The sequence below is a fragment of the Scleropages formosus genome, chromosome 4 (genome assembly GCF_900964775.1).
Source record: "Scleropages formosus chromosome 4, fSclFor1.1, whole genome shotgun sequence".
NCBI classification, from domain to species: domain Eukaryota; kingdom Metazoa; phylum Chordata; class Actinopteri; order Osteoglossiformes; family Osteoglossidae; genus Scleropages; species Scleropages formosus.
This window is the reverse complement of record NC_041809.1, coordinates 25,829,148-25,851,983: the sequence shown is the minus strand read 5'-3', so window position 1 is coordinate 25,851,983 and position 22,836 is coordinate 25,829,148. Positions and strand designations below refer to the sequence as shown.

General features: G+C 46.1%; 3 protein-coding genes across 3 annotated transcripts; 2 read left to right on the top strand and 1 right to left on the bottom strand.

The window, feature by feature from the left end:
- Nucleotides 1-2,117: 2,117 nt before the first annotated feature.
- LOC108921206 (odorant receptor 131-2-like) lies at nucleotides 2,118-3,059 on the bottom strand. Its single transcript, XM_018730556.2, has one exon. The coding sequence runs from the start codon at nucleotides 3,057-3,059 to the stop codon at nucleotides 2,118-2,120; it is 942 nt and encodes a 313-aa protein (XP_018586072.2).
- Nucleotides 3,060-11,334: 8,275 nt separating this feature from the next.
- LOC114910416 (odorant receptor 131-2-like) lies at nucleotides 11,335-12,282 on the top strand. Its single transcript, XM_029251109.1, has one exon. The coding sequence runs from the start codon at nucleotides 11,335-11,337 to the stop codon at nucleotides 12,280-12,282; it is 948 nt and encodes a 315-aa protein (XP_029106942.1).
- A 3,214-nt stretch (nucleotides 12,283-15,496) lies between these two features.
- LOC114910415 (odorant receptor 131-2-like) lies at nucleotides 15,497-16,462 on the top strand. The gene has a single exon (XM_029251108.1). It carries the CDS (start codon nucleotides 15,497-15,499, stop codon nucleotides 16,460-16,462), a length of 966 nt encoding a protein of 321 aa, XP_029106941.1.
- Nucleotides 16,463-22,836: the final 6,374 nt, after the last annotated feature.

Genomic DNA, 22,836 nt, shown 5'->3' with positions numbered 1-22,836 from the left:
ATGTTACATGCTGCCAGAGGCCTAGCCAGAATTTTTCTTCAGGGGTGCCCAGGTAAGACCCAGTGATTTCATTGGGGTGGCCAAAAAAACAAAAAAAAAATCACAACTGACTGTGACATGCTGTACCAAAAGCAAATTCTACAGACAGAAATTCTATAAATTCTACAGAATTTCTTTATTACAAATGTACACAAGAAATTACAGTGGCAGTACTTAGAAATGTCTGTAAAAACATTATAATATCATTTAATATGATCCTTATTCTACATTATTTGTATATTTAGATGCTAATGATGCAAATTAGGTATTGGAAATTATTATTTTATGTTTGCAGATAGAACTGATGTAACCTACATACCTGGTGGGCAACGACTGACTACATGAGTGTTTTTGCTCATCTCTGATTCTGGTCTGATGTGTGTTGTGTCTCTAGAGTTTCTCCACAAGCTCCTTCTCAGACTGTATCTCTGCTTCCTCCTTGTCTCTCTTAGCAGCATTCATTTCCCCTGCTTCTTCCCTCTCTGTAGCATTCATTTCCCTGCCTCTTTGTCATTTTCAGTTTTACTGCTACTAGTCCTCAGTTTGTAAAAAGGAAAGTATGTATCTTCCTATCTCTCCCCTGCTTTCCTCATCCCTGCTTCCTTCATGCTCTACAGTTTAGACAAACACGCCTATCAAGAAACACTTTTATTATTATTATTATTATTAAATTGAATAGCTACTTACAAAAAACAGTGACAGACTCATAATGTAAGCATATGATGTGGTAACGTTTATGGTAACATTATTTTTAAAAATTAGCTAGCTAGCAGTTGCAGTGACTTTAGCTAACATTAGCTAAGTTATGTGTATTAAGCTAACATTTGATTTGTTTCTCATGATGAAACATCGCAGTAGTACCTCAACTTTAACAAACTTTCATGAAATGGTAGTGAAAAATGTAGGTAAACAACACTGATTTTACTCCCCTTATCACCGTATCCTCTTGCGTTACTCACTTGCGCTGGACTTGGCTGCAGTAAAGGTACCAAAATTAAAGTTTCCCGCTCCTACTCCTTCCTCCTACGCATAGAAGTTTGTGCCGTGCGGGCGGTTCGCAGCTCTTCAGCCTCATAGCGCCGCACGGAACACTATGTGCATCATACAAGTTTGAGCGGCAAAAAAAGTCACCTGTCAGTGTGGTCAGGGTGCTTTGTACAACAGGGGTGGCCAGAGGTGTGGCCGAGCTTCAGTCAGGGGTGGCACTGGCCACCCACGGCCACCACGTAGCTACGCGCCGGCATGATGCTGCTCTGAACTCATTTCAACTCAGGAAGCGAGGGGGTGGTGGATGGAGACAAGCTATTGTCATGTCAGAAAAGAAGTAGATTCACAGGTGCTTCATCACAGAATTAATACATAACACAGGTCAAACCTGCTTGGCAGAGATGTTATTTCTGATTCCATTTCACAGTGTTAACAGCTATTGCCTTGCAAAATGTATTAATGCACAGTTTGTGATTGATTGATATTTTTCAATGAAACAAACCAGGTCAAGAATTTACAAAGCAGCAATACCACCTCTCAGCACCAGAGAATCTTGTACTGTCTGTCCAAAGCCCAAAGTGATCAAATCCAATTACAAATTCAGCTTCAGTCACTGCAAAACACTGGGTGTTTTCTTCTGCGGTATTTCATGAGCAAAGATGTTAATGGATTACGGTTGGACTTTTGCCTTGTGACACCAAAGGCTTAAGAGGTTTGAGAGGAGAAAGAGATAAAGCCAGGGGGGAATCTGGAGGTGAATAAACAGGAGACAAAAGAGAAAGATGAAAAACTCAGCTAGTGCGGGTTGGGGGGGGGGTCAGAGTTTTACTGTGAGTTTGGACTGCACAGTGGTGGTTTGCACGTGGAGTAATGTGATGTCCATCATTGTGCTGTACAGGAGTTTGGAGTTGTTGGTATATTTCCAGTCTTGGGTCTGATGTGCCCTGAAACAGGAGACATTCAGTCGCGACAGGAGTGACAGCATGCGGTATGTACGTGATAGACTGAGGGACAGAGGAGCCTCAAAGACCAGATATCATTACCAGATATCAATATTACCAGATATCAATAAAGAAGCAGATCTTATGCAATTAGTGTATTGTGATGGGTTTGGTTCTCCTAGCACTACAGCGGAGGTAGCAGAAGAAAACAGAACGGACACTCTCGTCCCTCAAGCCATAGATGAGGGGGCTCAAGCAGCGGGGTAGGAGAAGGATAAAGAGGAAATTGAGGTAGCGCAGATTGATGAAGAGTGAGGAGCTGAATACTGCTAGCGCCCTCTCAATGGTGCCATACAGGAAGGAGGTGAGACACAAGCCCAGCTGGATCAAATGGAGCAGCACTGTCCTGCTGGCCTTCTGGGCTTTGATGGACCGGGCCGCCACCATAATACCTCCATAGGTGTAGATGATGGTGATCCCGACCGTCACGAAGAAGAAGCTGTTGAAGCCTTGGCACATGTCGTATTGCCACTTTGCCACAAAAAGCTGCTCTCGTGTGCAATATACATGGCCTGTGAGAAAGTAGGGGTCTGAGACGGCTGAGAAAAATATTTCAATTAGGAAGTTCACAGAGCTCAGGAGCCAGATCACCACAATGACAATCTTTGTTCTCCCAGGAGTGGCAATGCTAGGATGGTGGAGTGGGAAGCAGATGGCTACATAGCGCTCCAGCGACATCACAGCCAGGTTCAACGGGGAAACATTGAAGGAGACAGCGGACACCATGACAAAAAGGGAGCAGACAGCCTTGGTGAGGGTGAGGTTGACAAGGGCCAAGGAGTACAACAATGAGGTGATCATCAAAAGGATGGAATCATTGATGAGCATTTGGCTGAACAGGATGTAGCGAGACATCTCAGAGAAAGAGGACCTGCTCCTTAGCGCAAGAAACATGATGGAGTTTAAATAGATGAAGGAAATGGAAACTGACAGTAGCACAGTTGCTTTCATTAAGGTCTCTATGCCACTCTGCACCCGGGTGGCTTGATAAAGGAAGTCTAACTGCAGTGAGGAACCATTGGCACCATCCATAGGTCACAGCCTATAAATCCAAGTGGCAGAGAGAAGAATGACGTGTACAACATTACAACATTTTAATTTTTAGTAAAATGATTAATACTGTAGCCTTAGTTGTAGCTTGACAATATAACATTTCAGCAAACACAAAGGAAATACATAATAAGAGAGAATGTGTTAAATAGCTGTCATAGCTGAGCATAGTATGAGAAGAATAATTTGTGGATTGTAAACACTGACTATGTGTTTACAGTGAGATAAAGAAAAGATCTGCTAAAGTGAAAGACACCTTACCTTATAAAGTGGTGAATATGTGTTGAGCTGCTGTCTTGCACCAGAGATGGGTCATAACCATCACTGGTGCAGTTTGACTGCTTCAGTTTATATCAGATTTGATGAAAGATGACATCATGCAGGTTCTGCAGGCGTGGTCAGGACAATTGGCCTCTGAGGTGAGCCTCAGGTGTATATTTGTATGTGTATTTGATTCTAGTGATGAAGGATTAATGGCACACATTGCAATAGAATGATTGATTCATACATAGTTTGTCTTTTGTCTTCATATCAAGGGCCAGATCGAACATAGAGCCGGACCAGTCCAGCTGTCTCCCAACTCAACTGTCAACTCAGTTGACAAATTTCAATGTCTGTACATTGTGACTTATGACTGGACAATGTAGGCAATTATTCCAGGGTTCAATAGCAGGGGTTTTGTATCACGTTTCCATGTCTTCCCTTTGTGTGATTTTACTTCTTCAGTTTATAGACAACATTAAAGTGAACTGGTGACTGTCTGATTGAAAGTATGTGTGTGTTCTAATGGATGGGCTGGTGTTCCTTTCATGGCCTGTTCTGTCCAAACCTACTTATCATGGCTTAATTTCTGTCTAACAATAATAGTTACAGAAAACACACATACACACACTGGCTGAAGCCACTTGTCCCAAGCGGTGTCACAGCGAACTGGAGCCTAACCCGGCAGTGCAGGTCGTAAGGCTGGAGGGGGAGGGGACACACCCAGGATGGGGCGCCAGTCCATCGCAAGGCACCCCAAGCAGGTTTCGAACCCCAGACCCACCGGAGAGCAGGACCCGGTCCAACCCCTCTGCCTCACCGCACCCCCCCTTACAGAAAACAGACACTACTAAATTTAAAGAAAAGATTCATAAACTAAACATGGCAGAGGAATTCTAGGCTGATGTGCAAGTGATTTCAATAAAAGCCATGGCTATGCTATTGCTGAAACATCTAATGCAATTTGTTTCCTTGAAGCAAATCCATAGATGTATCACTGGGGCTGGATGCTGAAAAAAATGCTCATGTGTGCCCCTTCCTTTTACATTTTAATCCAAACAGGTTGCGGTCATACTCTTCACTAAATGTTAAGAGTAGACTGTGAAAAAGCCTTTTTCCTAGTTTTCCTCTTGGTAAGACTGGCTTTAATATTTGTTCTGTCCTAGCAAATCTAAGTAGAAAAACAAAAAGATATGTGAATCAATAAAATGTTCTCATATTTTAAAGTAAGTTTCATTGTGTCCATAAGCAATACAGGTAGCAGAAGTTTAAGACTAGGATTAATTTTTTGGAGGAATTACTCATCTTTTGAGGCAGGGTTTACAGACATTCAAGCACCACTAGAGAGCAGCACTACTTTATGAATTCAGAAGTGAGAGCAGAACAAGCAGGATGGACGTTTTCTTTGTCAAAATCCCTCCAAGGATTTTATATGATGCTCTCATTTGCTCAGCGGATGCTTACAGACACTTCTTTCTTGAAATGTATTTTCAAATACATCTTTCATAGAATCAATGCTTGAAAATGGTTCCAGAAATCTGTGCAGCACCAAAGTGAAAATTAATGTGAGCAAGAAGAATTAAAGAGACTGGACAGGACAGAGGTGGGCCACACTAGAAAGGTTACCAGGGAATCTACACTGGCATGGTGATATAGCAAATAGCATTGTTGCACAATGTCTGGGTGGTGCGAGAGGAGGTGGGTTTAATTCCCGTTCAGTCAATGTGGAGTTTGCATGTTCCTCCTGTTTTATTCATGTGCTCTGGTTTGCTCCCACAATCTAAAGTGTGTCTTTCAAGTGAAGTGGTGACTGTAAAAAAGCCCATTGTGTGTGCTGAGACTGTGTTCCACTGGTGTATACATAAGTGACTCACTGTAAGTAAAGTATTTAGAATTGTAAGTCCCACATACAGTACGTGGGAATTATATCCCACATATTAGCTTTTTTCTTCTGAAGTCCATACAATTTAGGTCAAAGTGTCCCAACCCTCTAATTACAGACAAAGCATACCTGTAATGTGAGAACAGTCATGGTTTAAATGTGCAGATTTTCACAGTCCTCTTGGTCACTTTCAAAACCCTTTTGACACTGCTTTAGGTCACCTTTGCGCTAGGCCAGGTTTTCCTTCTCTTACTTGGTTGCTCCATAATCACGTCACCTTTTCAGTGGTGTTCATGTTTAGTAATTGCATTAAAGGAGCTGGGATAACACAAATCTGAATTTCCATTGGGCCCTGAGTTGCCATTTTATAGGATGTAATTCACTGGTAGCACAACATGAAGTCATCAAGTCAGTATATGTTTTTTGCTCTTAGAGTCAATGTATTTATGCAGACCTTGTCAATATTACATTTAAGGTATCAAGTCAGATTCAAACCACATGAGTGAGCACTTCATACTCTTATCTGAATGACCTTTTAACGAGTAAAAGAAGAGTTCCCAGATGTATTGTTCACTGCCTGATGAAAGAGAGACAGGGATTGCAAGAGCGAACCTGGTCCCCTTACAATTCATTGTCATTAAAGTGCTCATCAATTATTAAAGTCTAGTCTGTGACTGCCACTTTATTTGTTCTTGTGTTGTGGAAACAGGGCTTCCCTCTGGAGGCAAACTGCAGTGTAACAGGCCTGGCCTTCACTGCTCACGATTACTATAGGTTTAGCAGTGTGGCTTTTTCAACATCAGCTCGACTTTTAACTTCAGCCTTGAACAAACAGGTACAACAGAAGTGCTGCTTTTATGTATTTCAGCTGCTGAAGTGCTGGCATGTTTGCATTTATATTAGCAGTCGATTCTCCAAAGTGACATTCAGCTCAGAGTAAACAAAAATCCATTTCACAACAGATGAGGAGTCACAGATGCACACACATGATTCTGGAAGTACAGTTAGTTTGTCCAGTACCCCCTTTTTACTGACACTCATAACACAAGTAGCTGTCTATAGAATTCATAGGAAGTTCAATGCTGTTTGAGACAGATGCAACAATGCAATTTTAAGGAGCAGTCAGGAGGTCAGGAGTGAATTGGGTCTGAAACAGATGTGTTTCGAGACCCTACTTCAATATTTAAATAGTCAGCAGTTCTAAAGGAAAGAGAAGGCTCATTTCACCATATTATAGCTAAAACTGAGAACCTTTGGACTTTTGATTTTGGACCTCTTGAGTGTGGGACCACCAACCAGACAGAGGTGGCTAGGCATGGAAGGTTTGCTAGGGTGTAGGGAGTGATCAGGCACTGAAGGAAGCAGAGTGCAGATCCTATTAGCATTTTGTAGGCTGTAAGCAGAATTTTCAATTTCTATGAGCAGTGGATGCCAATGGAGTGAAACAAGTAGGGGTGATACATGGGAATACTTTGGCAGGTAACATATAACTTGTGAAGCAACATTCTTGATCAACTGGACAGGAGTAAGAAATTTTGTAATGAGTTTGGTTTTAGAAAGGGGTTAACAGTGGTAATATGTGGGCAGTTTCAACAGTGGTGAGATAAAGATGACTGCCAGAATTGTGAACGGCAAAGGACTAGGACAAAGAGCGATCAAAGGACTGTGGGAATGACAAAAGGCTGTATGCATGAATGTCCTGAAAATCCATACCAAAATTACCCTGGAGGATCACTGGAGTGATGTTTCCTGAGATGGAGCTCAATGTCTAGGTTTTCCATGATACAGCCAGTGCGGCCAGTAGGGTGGTGGAGAACAATTTTCTAAGAGTGGAATTGGAGCAGTGAAAGAGACGGTATGGAATTTGAATGAGGACAGACAAGGATGGTGGACAGGGAGAACTGAATATTCTTACTGGGGAGAGCATACCTATGTCTCAACCTCTGCTAGAGGGATGGAGGGTGGAGAGAACTACAGTTGTGGAAGTATTTTCTGGGGTGATTCATGTTTTGGTGAGGAGTAGGAAGTAGGAGACACGAGCTAGGATGAAGACAGCCTTCTTCACTAGCAGTTCCATAGTAGACCAGCAGAGGCTTATGGAGAAATTATAGCTGGATTAAAGATCTGAAAGAGCTTCTTGTTGCAAAGAGCTGACTGGAGACCCGGGTGTGGTGCTAGTTGTGGGATCGATAATTGCAAAGATAATAGAGCAGCATGGTGGCACAGTGAGTAGCTGCCGTCTTGCAGCACCTGGGTGGTGCGAGCAGATGTGGGTTCAATCCACACTCAGTCTGGGTGGAGTGAGCAGGTGCACCCTGTGTCTATGCGGGTTTCCTCTGGGTACTAGGGTTTCCTACCAGAGTCCAAAGACATGCTGTTCAGGTTCAGCCATAGTGTATGAGTGACAGAGAGAGTGTTCCACTGATGTATGGATGAGTAACCCATTGCAAATAGTGCATTTAGCATTGTAAGACACTTTGGTGAATAAGGTGTGTGGGATGATAACGCTACTTAGTGTTCTTTAGAAGTCGCTTTGGAGAAAAGCGTCTGCTAAAAAAATAAATGTAATGTAAGATACAGGGAGCAAAGCAATACTCATAGTCCGGGACAAGTCTGGTTAAATCAGAGGTGCAAACATGGTTCGAGAAGAGAACCCAAAGACATGGCCAATGAAGTGAGGTATGATGCTGAAGACAGGAACAAGGAGACGGGCAAGGAAACAAGGAGGAAATACACTGTGAAAGATAGGCAAAGCGCTGTGGCAGTGTCATGAACGCTGAAGGGAGGGTCATCTCAAAGAGATTCCGCAACTGGGGAGTGGTAGACTGATGCTCTTTATACCTGGCTGCATTGATTGTGACCAGGTGCTTGTGATTGTCTTGTGGGCATGGGTGTGACAGTACCTCCCTCCCCACAGGTGGCTCTTACCGCCCTGCGACCCCTGGAAGGGGGGCACACCCGGGAACAAGGAGCCAGCTGGTCTGGATGGTCCCTGTGAAAGTCAGTCAGGGAAGGGTTAAGGATGTCACAAGCAGGGACCTAGCACCTCTCCTCAGGACCATACCCTTTCCAGTCCACCAGGCAGTGGAGACCACTGTGTTGGTGCTTTCAGTCTAGGAGTGTGTGCACTGTGTATGTTGGGGCCCCATCGACCTGCAATGGGGAGGCTGCGCAGCCCCCTGCAAAGCATGCATAAGGGAGGTACAATAGGACTTGAGGAAAGATACATGAAACATAGGACAAATGCGCATGTATGGGGGCAGCTGCAACCTGTAGGTTACCAGAGCGATATGCCAGAGGATCTTGAAAGGACTTATGAACAGGGACTGAGTTTCTTGGAAGGGAATGAAAGCTTGTTGTGCTTGGTGGACAACCATACCTGCTGCCCAAGCTGGAACAGGAGGTGCAACGATGTTGGTCTGCTGGTTGCTTGTACCGCAGGATGCTCTGGCGAAGATGGTCCTGCATCTTCCACCACACCTCTTCGCTTTTCTGGAACCACTCGTCAATGGCAGGCACGTCGCTGGGATGAGGGTGCCACGGGAACAGGGGAGGTTGGTAGCCCAGGATGCACTGGAAAGGGGACAATCAGGTGGATGTGTAGGACAGACAGTTGTGTGCATATTCTGTCCAAGGCAGGAAACATGACCACTGATGTTGCCGTTCGCTACAGTAGCTCCTGAGGAACCAGTCCAAGTTGGGGTTTACCCTCTCCACCTGGCCATTTTCCTGGGGATGATATCCTGAGGTAATACTGACTCCCAGCTTGTGCAAAAAGGCCTTCCACACTTGAGACGAGAACTGGGGTCCCCGGTCTGACACTATGTCCTTCGGCAGGCTGTACAAGTGAAAGGCCTGGTGGAACAATGTGTCTGCCATCTCCAGAGCTGTAGGGAGTTGTGGCAAGGGGATCAGGTGGCATGCTTTGGAAAATTGCTTGATCAGAACCAGGACAATGGTGTTACCTTTGGAAGGGGGCAGATCGGTCAGAAAGTCTACTGGCATATGGGACCATGGCCTGGAAGGCATCTGGAGTGGCTCCAGTAACCCACTGGGCTTCTGTTTGTTTTGGCCTGGGCACAGACTCTGCAGGCCTCCACATAATCCTGAATGTCCTCTCAGATGGAGGGCCACCAGAACCTGTCTTGCAACAGGGAGAAGGTCCTTCAGATGCCTGAGTGCTCTGCAGATGGTGAGTTATGAACCCATTGGATTAACGGAGGCCTAATCTGTATAGGGATGTACTCATTCCCAGCTGGCTTGTCGGTTGGCCCTGGATCCTCCTCCTGGGCTGTTTGAGGTCCTGTAGAAACTGCTACAGTACAAGAGCAACAAAGCATGAATCAGATAGAACAGGTTCAGGGGAGGTAGTGATTGGGTTCTTGTCATGGATTTGGGATAGGATGTCAGCTTTGGTGTTCTTTGTACCTGGCCATTATGACACTAAAATGAAATTAAGTGAAGAACACCCAGTGGTCTTAGCGTGGGTTCAAATGGAGAGCCGTTCACAGATATTCCAAATTTTGATGGTCTGCGAGAACAAGGCATGGGTGAGTAGACCCCTCCAACCAATGCTGCCACTCCTCCAAGGCCAACTTGATGGCCAATAGCTCCCGATTCCCTATGCCGTAATTACTCTTGGCGGGCAACAGCTTGCATGAGAAATACACACAAGGGTAGAGTTCTGGTGGGGCCCTTTGGCTCTGGAAAAGTACTGTTCCGACTTCGACAACCGAGACGTTCACTTCCACCGTGAAGTGAAGTGTGGGATCTGGATGTTTGAATATCGGGATGTGTGCGAATCATTTTCTCAGCACCTGGAAGCCTTCTAATGCCTCAGGAGACCACACAAGATGTACTCCCTTACCCTGCAGTAGGGAAAAGAGGCTTTTTAAACTGTTCAAAGGTGGTAGGGGTACGCCTCTTCCAGATGGCCTTTGCCTATTCGAACGCTGGTCTCGTTAGTAGGGAGACAAAATAGGTGATCCTGTTTGCATTGGTGCTGTAAGCCTGTAACAAACTGGTAAAGGCCACCTCACATTGTAAAATAAATCTTTGGCATTTCTCCAGGGAACTGTCATGCCACTGGGGCATAGCCAGCCTGGGACTATTGTGGCGGCTGCTGATGACAACCGCGGCGTTACCCGATTCCGCAGCCCTGTCCTGCTGGAGACCTTGCAGCAACTCTTGCATGGTCTTGGAAATTCGCTGCAGGGTCTGCTCATGAGACCAGAGCAGGATGCTTCTTGGATAGGCTCTAGACCACTGAGATCCTGAGAGACAACAGGAACAACAGTACTTGTTGCCCCACCATGCCACCCTTCTTATCAATGAAGAATATGATTGATGTACTTCTCTCCCTCCACCAAAATGCTTTCTGGACTTAATACATTGATTTTATGGTCTGAGGACTGTACCTAGAGATTCTTAGTGTTCAATAACTAAATACTCAGTCAATACTCTGCTGTCACCTCAGCTGTTTTTGAAGTCTGTATAATTTGCCATCTTCTCCAGTTGCAGATCCATACTAATCAAAACTGCACACGACTCCAAACTGGTCCATATTAATAAGAATTCCATACTGACCACTGGCTACAACTGAAAACTACTCCTTATTGACCATTGACTGTTTCTATCCATCGTACTGCAGGCAGCATACAATGCAATATGATGCAGTCTAAGATGTGGGATAGAACACAGGTAATGATTCTTTAATGGTGCATCACCCCATGGAAACATGCACCTACTGAGACGCTGTCCACGTGCTTCCTGTAAAGGGCATGGCTGCAAAGTCTCTGTGATGTCATCTGTCATTCATTTTGTTATAAATTACAGCAGCAAACTCACATTCGCTGTGTCTGTGAGTAACCAAACAGTGCAAGAATTCAGTAGGCACAGGTAATTAATAACATATTTGTGATGTAGTGTTTATGTTTCACTTAAATGTTTGACATCTTTTAAAATGTGAAGATTCTTATTTGCTGTTTAGAAAGATGCAGTTGTATGCATATTGCAGTCAGTGTTTAGCAGTGTGAGCAAAGTTTACTGAGTTTTTGTGCGCTCATGTTCTCTTTCTGCTTTTCTCTTTCTGCTTGGGTTCAGAGGCTGTGACCAATGGTTGGACTCAATGGTTCAGCACTGGATATTGATTTCCTACAATATCAGCCTTTCATGGTTATGATAGAATGGCCAACCTATATCAAAGCATCTTTTGTCATGATGATTTCTGTGCTCTTCATCTACTTCAACAGCATCATGTTCTTTGGTATATGTAGCAAGCCCACATTGTGTGAGACCTCACGTTATATCCTCTTCAGCCAAATGCTCCTCAATGATTCCATTCATTTGGTGTTGGGTTCATTATTGTACTGCTTTAGCTTATCCAATGTCACCCTCACCAGGGTCATCTGCTCTGTTATCATCCTCTTGTCGAGCACAACTTTCCGCAACGCCCCTCTAAACCTGGCAGCGATGTCGCTGGAGCGCTATGTGGCCATCTGCTTCCCTCTCCGGCATGCTGACATTGCCAGCCCGAGAAGAACTGGCATCACCATTGTGGTGGTGTGGTTTCTTGGCTCTGTAAATTTTGTAATAGACATTTTTATCTCAGCCATCACAGACAATCAGTACCTCACTGGATACGTGTATTGCACACGGGAGCGTTTATTTTTGGCCAAATGGCAGTATGACATGTATCAAGGCTTCAATGGCTTCTTCTTTGCAGTTGTGGGTCTCACCATCATCTACACCTATGGAGGCATTTTGGTGGCGGCCCGGTCCATCAAAGCCCAGAAGGCCAGCAGGACAGTGTTGCTCCATTTGACCCAACTGGGCTTGTGTCTCACCTCCTTCCTGTTCGGCACCATTGAGAGGGCGCTAGCTGTGTTCAGCTCCTCACTCTTTAACAATCTGCGCTACCTCAATTTCCTCTTCATCCTTCTCCTACCCCGCTGCTTGAGCCCTCTCATCTATGGGCTGAGGGATGAGAGCATCTGTCCCCTTTTCCTCTACTACCTCCGCTGTGGCCCCTGGAAAGTAAAGCCTGTCACAGCGCACTTCTGAACCCACATATGTTTTGCCTTGTTGTCATTTTAAAGAAAATTAAAAAAAAAAAAACAATGAAATCCAAATCCATTTTCCATTTTATAATGTTGCTGAAATCCAGGGTTTGTTATTCAAGTTCACTATCATTTGTAAAAATGCTTTCATCCTGAGTGCTTCTCAATATTTATTCACCATGTGGTCAAGATTAATACTCCTACATGCAAATCTACATTAGGCTGTAGTAAAGTGTTTAGAGTCCTTGCCTGATAACCAAATCCTGCTTGTGTGGTAGTACTCTCATGCAAGGTACTAAGCCTGAATTGCTTGCGTAAATTTATAAATGGGTAAGTAATGTGAGTACCTTCATCTACAGCAGTAAAAAACTAAACACTACAAGTTGTTGTGAGGAAAAAGTGTCAGATAAGTTGATTAATGACTATAGATTGTATTATGTTCTCTTTTGTGGTTTAATAATGTACTCTGAGGGAAAAATAAACACCCAGCAGACATAAGCTGAATATGGACTCTTTGTATGTGAAACATTCAATCATACTAAACTCACAATAATAGTAGCCATGTGTACTGTGTATTGCATGACCTCTTCATTGGTACGAATGAAAACTTTACCCCATTCCTGGCCAACCCAGCTTTCTTCCTTCATCTCTTTCCTCTGTTTACTCTCTCGTAGTTCTAGCAACATAGAGCCAAACTTCTGACCTGAGCTGAGTATCAGTCACAGATATCAGAGTTGTGATGGAGGAGCACAGCAAGTTCAGGAATGATCACATTTCTTGTGTCTCATTTTTGTAATGTTCTTGAATTGCTATTTGTCTGTTTATTTTAGGTGATTACAGTGTTGGCCCTTCATACTCCCAGGCTCATGATGAAGCATTTATTTCCAGCCCAATATTTCATACATATTCTTCTGTTATCTGCCACTGCACAGGACAGTGCTGCCTTCTACTGGATAAATTCAACATCATCCCATGAAATCAGAAATATTTTGGACCAAATTCCCATATCAGTAAATATCCTAGTACTGGCAAACCCCAGTGGATGTTACGTGGAGTTAGAGTTCGAAAGATCTGCTCTGAAGAGTGAGCAAGGTTTCTCAGTAAAATGTTTTTATTACCAAAGGCCAACAAAAACAAGCAAGAAATGAGCTGGAAATGACAGGAAACCAGAAATACAAGAAAACATTGAGCTTATTTAGTTTAACAGAGTAAAAATGTGTGCAATAACAGGAAGAATATCTATACATATGGAAAGAGGCAGCAGATAATGTAGTGGTTAGACCTGCTTCCTTAGGAGCCTTAGGTTGTGATCCCACCTTCAGCTCTTGTACCCTTGAGAAAGCTACTTACCTGAAATTGTTTGAGTAAAATCACCCAGCTGTATAAATGGGTAAATGATATTAAGTAGCTTAACTTTGTAAGTTTTTGGAGAAAAGCATTTGGTTAATGGATCAATGTAAATACCCGAAGGATCAACAAGGAATGCCATAAAATATAATTGTAATTAAGGTGTTATTCATTTTTACTGGGAGTGCTGCTTAGCTGATTCTGTGCTGCGAGAACACTTTGAAGCGGCCAGGGTTTTACAATTCTTCTCGGACTCAAAACCTTTAACGTACTAAGGAATTATTAGGCCTTTGTTCAGATGTTATTCTTTTATTATGACTGCAGAGAACATGGAATATGGAATGATTTTTCCCTTTCCAAATATGTATTTCTTAAAAGGGTACTTCTAACATGTGATCCCATCTCAAAGCGTTCTTCTTGATATGGACTTCATGTACCTCTCTCAGTTCTTGTTTGAAATTAACAACAAAAAGATGCTATTAAAATGGACTCACAGCAGATTAATTTCTTTAAATAATAAAGGCTGTAATAGTACATGTCGAATAATATCAGGCCTGGTATTTAACCTAATCCTTATGTTCTCAAGCAGGACACAAAGCCAAACAACAAACTTAAAACCCACTGAACTGGAAAGGTACTGTACAGAGATGAAATACACACTGATGATTTGTTTAGTTCTGGAAACTGATGATAACTCTCAGGCAAGAATAATGGTTGAGTTTCTACCGCTGCAGTTTGCAGTTCAGAGCGATGAGGCCCAGGCCTGTTACACTGCTGTGCATCTCTGTACAGCTCTACAGGGAAGCCCTATTTACAGAGCAGAGGAACAAACAAGGTGGCAGTCAGGCTTCATGTTAATAATTGATGAGTGACTTAATGACAACAGAGGGGAGAGATGCAGGGTTTGATGACTCAGTCGTCAACATGGCAGGGAATTGTCCAGAGAGCAGAGATCTGGTTCCTTCTCTCAGATTCCCCATGCTCTTATTTCTTTCGTGTAAAGCGGTAATCTCCTGTTGCTTTCGAACTTGAATAAACCAGTTTCCTAAAATTTAGTTAATGTATGTCTCCATCCGTAACCTTTGACCTGTCAAAGAAGACCTGATGATTGCTTAGCTCTTTATACTCAGCCAAACCTAGTCAGTGCAGCATGCAGTGCAGGGCAGCAGGTGAGTGTCAGATAAAATTATTCTAATCTGCAAGAGCAACAGAAGTCACACAATCAACAGTTAAACATGTTCTTCTTGCAGCTGACATACTTCTGTCTTGACTACTTTGGTTCACATTGGCCACTGTCTTGACCACTTTGGATAACAAAGAGCCTCCTGTCTGCGACTGACACCGCAAACAGAAAACAATTAAGGCATCTGTGGTCTGCTTTGCATGCTCTTCTTTTTGTTTAGGATTCTCTGGGACCTCACCAAATGCATACACAGATAAACACATTTCAACTGTCCCACCGATGTCCCTGAAGTCATGTGCTTCAGTCCAGTTGCTATATTAAGGGAAACACAGGTGGGCGCTTAGACAGCAGTTGGTTGCGCTGTAAGGAAGTTCAGCCCAGCTCTCATAAGCTGTTGAGTTGGCAGCAGTTTAACAGGGGTATAGGTTTAAATTATATGCTGTGTTGTGAAACTGAAAAAGAATGCTTTCCACATCTTTTGTCATTTTTTTGCAAACTAAACAAAATTCTATAATTTTGTATAATATTGTATAATTTTGTATAGTAAATATTACGCAGATACTTGCAAACTTGTTCCAGGAAATGACATATATCTTGCAATTTGAAAAAAATGTCAATTATTTCTCATTAATGTAACAGGAAGCCAGAAACTGCAAGTGTCACGATTTTCATCTGAACAGAGGCATTCATGGAGAATACCTCTGCTCCTATCAGCCTTTTACAAATCCAGAGTGTGAGACTGAAAATGACAGATGAACGAATTTTCAAATTCTTTTTGGTTGTGGCTACGTACTCCATCTTCATCTACTTAAACTGTGTTATGTTTGTTGCTGTGAGGAGTAAGACAGCCTTCCGGGAAACCTCTCGCTATATCCTGTTTGCCCACATGCTCTTCAATGACATCCTGCACCTGGTGACAAGCATGGTTCTCTACATCTTCAGTGCGTTCTATCTAGAAATAATCCAGGCTTTCTGCAGTTTGCTCGCATTAATATCGGGGACCACCTTCACCAATGAGCCCCTGAACCTGGCTGTCATGTCCCTGGAGCGGTACATTGCAGTGTGTTTTCCACTCAGGCATGGTGAACTGTCCACCCCCGAGAGGACATTCCTTGCCTTAGTTGTCATCTGGGTCTTGGGTACTGCCAGTATGTTAACTGACATCTTGACTGTTGTGTTTGTAGAACCCTCATTTCTCTTGCGCTCTGGGCTGTGCACGCGGGAGCAGCTTATAAGGAAAAGCTGGCAGAGGGATAAGGGGGTTGCTTTCAATGTCCTCTTCTTTACCCTGGTTGCAGGGGTCCTGCTCTATACCTATGTGAGCATCACTCTGGAGGCACGGTCCGTCAGCACAGACAGATCATCAGCACAGAAGGCTATGCGGACTGTTCTGTTGCATGCAGCACAGCTCTGTCTGTCCCTCATGACCTTTCTATACACCATTTTTGAGGTGCTCATGATGTCACTGCCACTGGATGTCTTTGCTCAGCTGCGCTTTGTCAACTATATGGTGGTTCTCCTACTCCCCCGCTGTCTCAGCCCTCTAATCTATGGATTGAGGGACCAGAGCTTCCAGCTCGTTTTCATGTACTATTTTACCTATGGTACCAGAAGTGTGAAACCTGCAAAACCCAGTAGCGTTGGGGCAATGTGAAGGTGTACACAGAACTCCACACTTTAATCCACTGTCTCACTTCCTTCTTTAAATCCGTACTTTTGCCTATGATATTTCCTTTTTCAGTTTCTCCTGGCAAAATGGGTATGATCTCTAAGAGAGGCATATGTATCACAACTGTGCTTATTTCACCTATATAACATATGTCAAATTGGTTTCATTAGGAGCTGCTTACATCCAGAGAATATGAATGACTTTTGAGTGTGAAATTTTGGTACTTTTACAAGCTGTAGTGTATATTGAAAGGGAATACTTCGATTTAACAGTTAGAGCTCAGTACAAGTACCTGTAAATAATACAGACTTGGGGAGTCAGTCACTTTGAAATATTACATCTACTGCATTATTAGTTATATACCTGGTGGATTTTTTTCCAAAATGTCTTTAATTTTTTAAACTCATTTATTCAAGAGTAGGGGGTACAGTGGCGCAGTGGGTTGAACCGGGTCCTGCTCTCAGGTGGGTCTGGGGTTCGAGTCCCGCTTGGGGTTCCTTGTGGCGGACTGGCGTCCCGTCCAGGGTGTGTCTCTGGCCTTACGCCCTCTGTTGCCGGGTAGGCTCCGGTTCCCCGCGACCCCGTATGGGACGAGCGGTTCAGAAAATGTGTGTGTGTGTGTATTCAAGAGTACTTTTACTTTAATAGGGTAAACTCGTTGCTCAGTGGCAGTGCAGCAGGAGCAGGATTCAAATCATCAGGTTTCACTTTGCAAAGCAACAGCCTTAACCACTGAACTGCATACAACTGCGCATTATAAAACCCCTCATGGATACCAAAAAATACCTTGTCAAAAATGTGCAAAGTATCCAGTCCTTTTTTGTCCTTTCTGAAAGAAAAAATAAATGGGCACATGAATATAAAATTTCATGTAGTTGTGTGTTTTTCATTTATACATTAATCCATAACGGTAATGAAAAATTATGAAAAGTGTAATTAGAGGTAGACACTGATAGCAAGCCATGTTTTGCCAGCCCAGGTCCATATTCAAACTTGTTAATAGTCAAAACTCCAGAGAGGGATATTAATAACCGATGAGAGTGTCAATAATTGACCAAGGTAGAAAGGGAAAAGCCCCTGATCTTCTATCGGGATCTTTCTGTCATGTCCTTTTTAAACACTGGACAGGCCTGTCCACAGAGTAGAGACCCTTCCCATCATTTTCTATTCTCCTTCATACTCTATCATGTCTCTGTTTCTGTCCACACTGCAGTCTTACACTTACATTTATTCATTTACCTGACAGTTTTTCTCCAAAATAACTTGGAGTGTTAAGATACTTACAATTATCTACCCATTCATACAGCTGGGTAATTTTACTGGAGCAATTTTGGCTAAGTACCTTGCTCAAGGTGACTACAACCAAAATGATGTCAAAAGGAAAGAGTTTGGAGATGGAGCAGTAAGGTCAACATCAGGTCGGGTCAGCTGAGCCAAGCTTGAATCAGCGCTAGGAAACTGTGTTGAAATTTAAACAACAAATCTAAGGGGTATATAAATGCAGAGGAACAATACAGAGGAGTTTCCTAATAATTAGGTCATGTATGTCTCCATCCGTAACCTTTGACCTATCCAAGAAGGCCTTTATAGGTTAAAACCAAGTGGGTTTTAACAGCATTAGAATCCAGACATCTTCCCTGCTTTCTCATGAATAAGCTCATTAGTTAATGTAAATTTTTTGACTAACATCTTGTTTTGAACATGTTCTTGTGCTTAGCAGACAAGACCTCCTTGGGGACATAAGCTACAACTTTTGGATGTTGTAAAGTTTGGATGCCCTCCTTCCACTTACAGGTTCAACTCTGCCATGGCCTTCTAAGCATCAAGCTTGGTATTTGACTTCTGCATCTGGATGTAACAAAGACCAAATAATAAAACACATGGTTTGAAGCACTGGAACACTTCATGACGTAAACTTAAATGTTGAAATACTGTTTGAACATTAAACCTTACAGTGAGCTTTAATAATTAGTGGAGTGGCATTGTAGTACGCCGTGTAGAAGCCCTGGCCGCCCTTGCCGACCACCCGGCCCCATCCATCTGCCAAAGATGGCCCTGGAGGACGACCTGGAGACTTTTTTGGAAATTTTTGAGCGCACTGCTCGCGCCTGCTGGTGGGCCCCAGAGGAATGGGTGCTGTGCCTCACTCCCCTCCTCACGGGGGAGGTACTGCTGGCGGCGCGACAGGTCCCGGCCATGGCCGCCGCGGATTACGGCACCTTCCAGGAGACCGTGATGAAACAGGTTGGCCTGACGACAGAGGGCCACCGCCAGTGTCTGCGCAACCTGAGGTGGGATGAGTTGGCCCGATCCTTCCTATTTGTGCAGCGGGGCCTGGACTCCGCCTGGCGATGGTTGCAGCCAGAGCAACAAGACCCGGAGCGGATTGTGGAGCAGGTGGCACTGGAGCAGTTCATGATGGCCATGCCGACTGCCACTGCGGGTTGGCTCCAGTGCCACCGACCGCAGATGCTCACGGACGCAATCCGCCTGGTCGAGAATTATCTGGCAGCGAGCCCCAACACCCTCTAAACCCCACCCACTCTGATACCCCCCCGCACCCCGAGGCCACCCCAGTCCCAGCCCGCTGTTTGTCCTGGGCTTTCTCCTGACCCGGGCCGTCCAGTCCCTCCTCCTGCGCGCCCTTCTGCTCCCGCGGCCCGCCCTCCTGCGGTTGGAAATCGGTATTCGCGGTGTGTCCTCCCCTCTGTCCCTTTAGCTCCTTCCTTTTCCTCTCCCCGGGGGACCCCTCTGGCGGCCAGCAAGCAGGGACCGGTGTGCTGGCAGTGTGGGTCCCTGGGACATCTCCAGCGAGATTGTTCCGCCATGGACATCGGTGCCACAGAGGTTGCTGATGATGCCGCTGACGCAGCTGCTCCTGGTCTAGCTCCTCGATACTGAGTTCCGGTAATGTTCTGTGGGGGTATCTGCTGGGCTTTGTTGGACTCAGAGTGCCAGAAAACCATGGTTCATGGAAGTTCGTGGCTGACGACCCCAGGCACTGGGACCAGCTGCTGGACCCCCTCTTGTTTGCTGTGTGGGAGGTGCCCCAGGCCTCCACGGGGTTTTCCCCCTTTGAGTTATTGTATGGCCGGCGTCCCCGCAGGGTCCTGAACATTGTGAAGGAAGTGTGGGAGGAGGGCCTCAGCCTCAGTAAAAATGAACTGCAGCATGTCCTCGACCTAAGAGAGCGATTGAACGCTCTCGGATGCCTGTCACGGGCGCACCTCCAGCAGGCACAGGAGGGGCAAGAGTGCGCATACAACGGGGGACGCAGTTACGTCACTTCACCCCAGGCGAGAAGGTACTCGTGTTACTTCCCACCTTGCAGTCTCAATTGCTCGCCAAGTGACAAGGACCCTTTGTGGTCACATGGCGTACTAGGGAGGTCAACTGACCGAGGTGGGGGCTCCTGAAGTGCTGGCAGGAGGCCCCAGTTGTCTCCTTGGCCACCATGGTCCCGGTGCGGAATGGTTTGGACCCGGAGCTGCCCGACCTGGGCCTAGACCCCCTTGCCGTCCCGGTCGCCCCGGGCCACAACGAAGCCCAGCTACAAGAGGTGGCCCAGGTATAACAGGAATTTGCAGACTTGTTATCCCCCCTGTCTGGTCAGATGACACTCATACAGCACTGAATTCAGCCCCTCGGAGGGCCGGTACATAGTCGGCCGTATCGCGTCCCTGTCCATCAACAACAGGTTATGCAGGACGAACTGGGCAAAATGCTGCAGTTGGACATCACTGAGGAGTTCCACAGCGAGTGGAGCAGCCCGGTGATTTTGGTCCCGAAACTCGATGGCTCCACCCGGTTTTGCGTTGATTAATGGTGCGTCAACGCGGTCACAAAGTTTGATGCTTACCCCATGGCCCGGGTGGATAAGTTGCTGGACCGGCTGGGTTCTGCTTGTTTCTATTCGACACTGGATCTCACCAAGGGCTACTGGCAGATTCCCTTGTCTCTAGAGTCTAAGGAGATCTCGGCATTTTTGAATCCTTTTGGTTTACACCAGTTCGTCACACTCCCGTTCGGTTTACATGGGGCCCCAGCCACTTTCCAGCGCTTCATGGACAGGGTCCTCGCAGCCCATGCCCGGTATGCCGCGGCCTACCTCAATGATGTCATCGTGTACAACCCGGACTGGCCACGGCACATGGCCGACTTGAGGGCGATCCTGCAGGCCCTGAGGGAGGCGGGCCTCACGGCAAACCCAGTGAAGTGTGCAACTGGAAGGAGAGAGGTACGGTATCTGGGGTTCCTTGTGGGGAATGGACAAATTCGGCCCCAGATCAACAAACTGCCGCTTTCGTGGCCTGTCCAGTCCCCAAAACAAAACAACAGGTGAGATCTTTCCTGGGGGGGGGGTCACAAACTATTATCGCTGGTTCATCCCAGGGTTCTCCACCTTGGCCGTGCCCCTGACAGACCTCACCAGCCAGGGGACCCCAGACCCGGTCCAGTAGACGGAGCAGTGCCTGCATGCTTTCCGGAAAATAAAGGAAACGCTGTGTGGGGGTGCTGTCCTTGCCTGCCCTGATTTCTCTCTCCTTTTCCTTTTACAGACCGACCCCTCCGACCGGGGTTTAGGGGCGGTCCTCTCCCAGGAGGTAAAAGGGGAGTGGCAGCCCCTGTTGTACCTCAGCAGCAAGCTGACGGGCCCAGAGCGCAACTACAGCACCATTGAGAAGGAGTGACTGGCAATCAAGTGGGCCGTCTTCTCCCCCCGGTTTTATCTCCTGGGACGGGAGTTCAACCGATGCACGGACCACGCCCCCTTGCAATGGTTGCACACGATAGGGAACTTGAACCCCCGCCTAACCCGCTGGTACCTGGCCCTCCAGCCTTTTTGCTTCGAGATAGTTCACCGGCCGGGTTGGGATCAAATGGTTCCCGACTTCCTCTCGCAGTGGGGAGGGGCATGGCGGGGAGGGCCCCACGGCCCCGGGCCCTGGGGACCAGTCAGCGGCGGCGGAGGAGTGTAACACGTCGATGCGGCCCAGAAAGGGGGCAGAGACGGGGGCAAAGCAGCCACGGCTGGGGCTAATTACGTTCCCTATTTCTTCCCCTGCACCTGGCAGTAGGAGAGAGAGAAGGAGTAGGAGAGCCAAAGCTGAGCGGCAGGAGAGCACTCAAGAGCGAGCACAACCCTGATCCCGAACCCGACCCCGACCCCGACCACAAGCCCGTGGATGACGCCGTCGGGACCGGGTCGAAACTCCTGCCTACCCCTTTCCAGTTCCTCCTTTCCCCTCCCTTGCCTTCTCCCCGACAGGGGAGTAAAATAAATCCATCATCACAGACGAGCACTGCACCTGTGTTGTCCCATCTTGTCTGTTAGAATGTGTCGCAGGTGAACTGATGACTCTTGTCGCACAGAGCAGACTAGAGACTCGGGTGTGAACCCAATTGCTGGATTGTTTATTGCGAAGGTACAAGGATGCAAAAAAATACTAATTGTCGGGGACAGGCGTGGATCAATCCAAGGGGCAAACTTTCAGGCGGAGAATCCATAGATGTGGTTGATGAAGCAAAACGAGGGTCAAAGCCGTGGGAGACTAGAATGGGGACAACGAGATGGGGAAGGAACAAGAGGGGAGATGCGGGGAGATGCACGGAGAAGGGGAGGTAAGGCGAGGTATACATGTCGTGAACAGAGGAGGGACGGTTGTTTCAAACTGATTCCACAACTGGGGAGTGGTGGAGTGGTGCTCTTTATGCCTGGCTGCTCTAATTACAGGCAGGTGTTTCTCATTCAGGTGCGGGCGTGGTCGTGACTATACCCTTCACCCTACGGGTGGCTCTTGCTGCCCTACGATCCCCAAAAGGAGGACGCCCCTGGGGACGAGGTGCTGGCCAGTCCAGATGGTCCCTGTGAATGTCAGCAATCAGGGAAAGATCAAGGATGTCACGAGCAGGGACCCAGCACCTCTCCTCAGGCCCTTACTCCTCCCAGTCCACCAGGTAGTGTAATCCACTGTGCTGGCGCTTGGAATCCAGGAGCATGCACACCGTATACACTGGAGCCCCATCAACCTGCAACGGAGGAGGCAGCGCAGCCCCTGAAAAGCATGCAAAAAGGAGGTACAGTAGGGTTTGAAGAGAGAAATGAAATGTGGGGCAACGGGAACTGAAATATAGGTGGTTTGGTAGCCTAGGATGCATTGAAAGGGGGACAGTCCTGTGGATGAGTGGAACAAAGAGTTGTGTGCATATTCTACCCAAGGCAGAAAATGTGACCATTGATGTTTTTGCTGATCATAGGAACTCCTGAGAAACCAACCTAAGTCCTGGTTGAGTTTTTCCACCTCGCCATTCGCTTAGGGATGATATCCAGATGTAAGACTGACCGAGACACCCAGCTT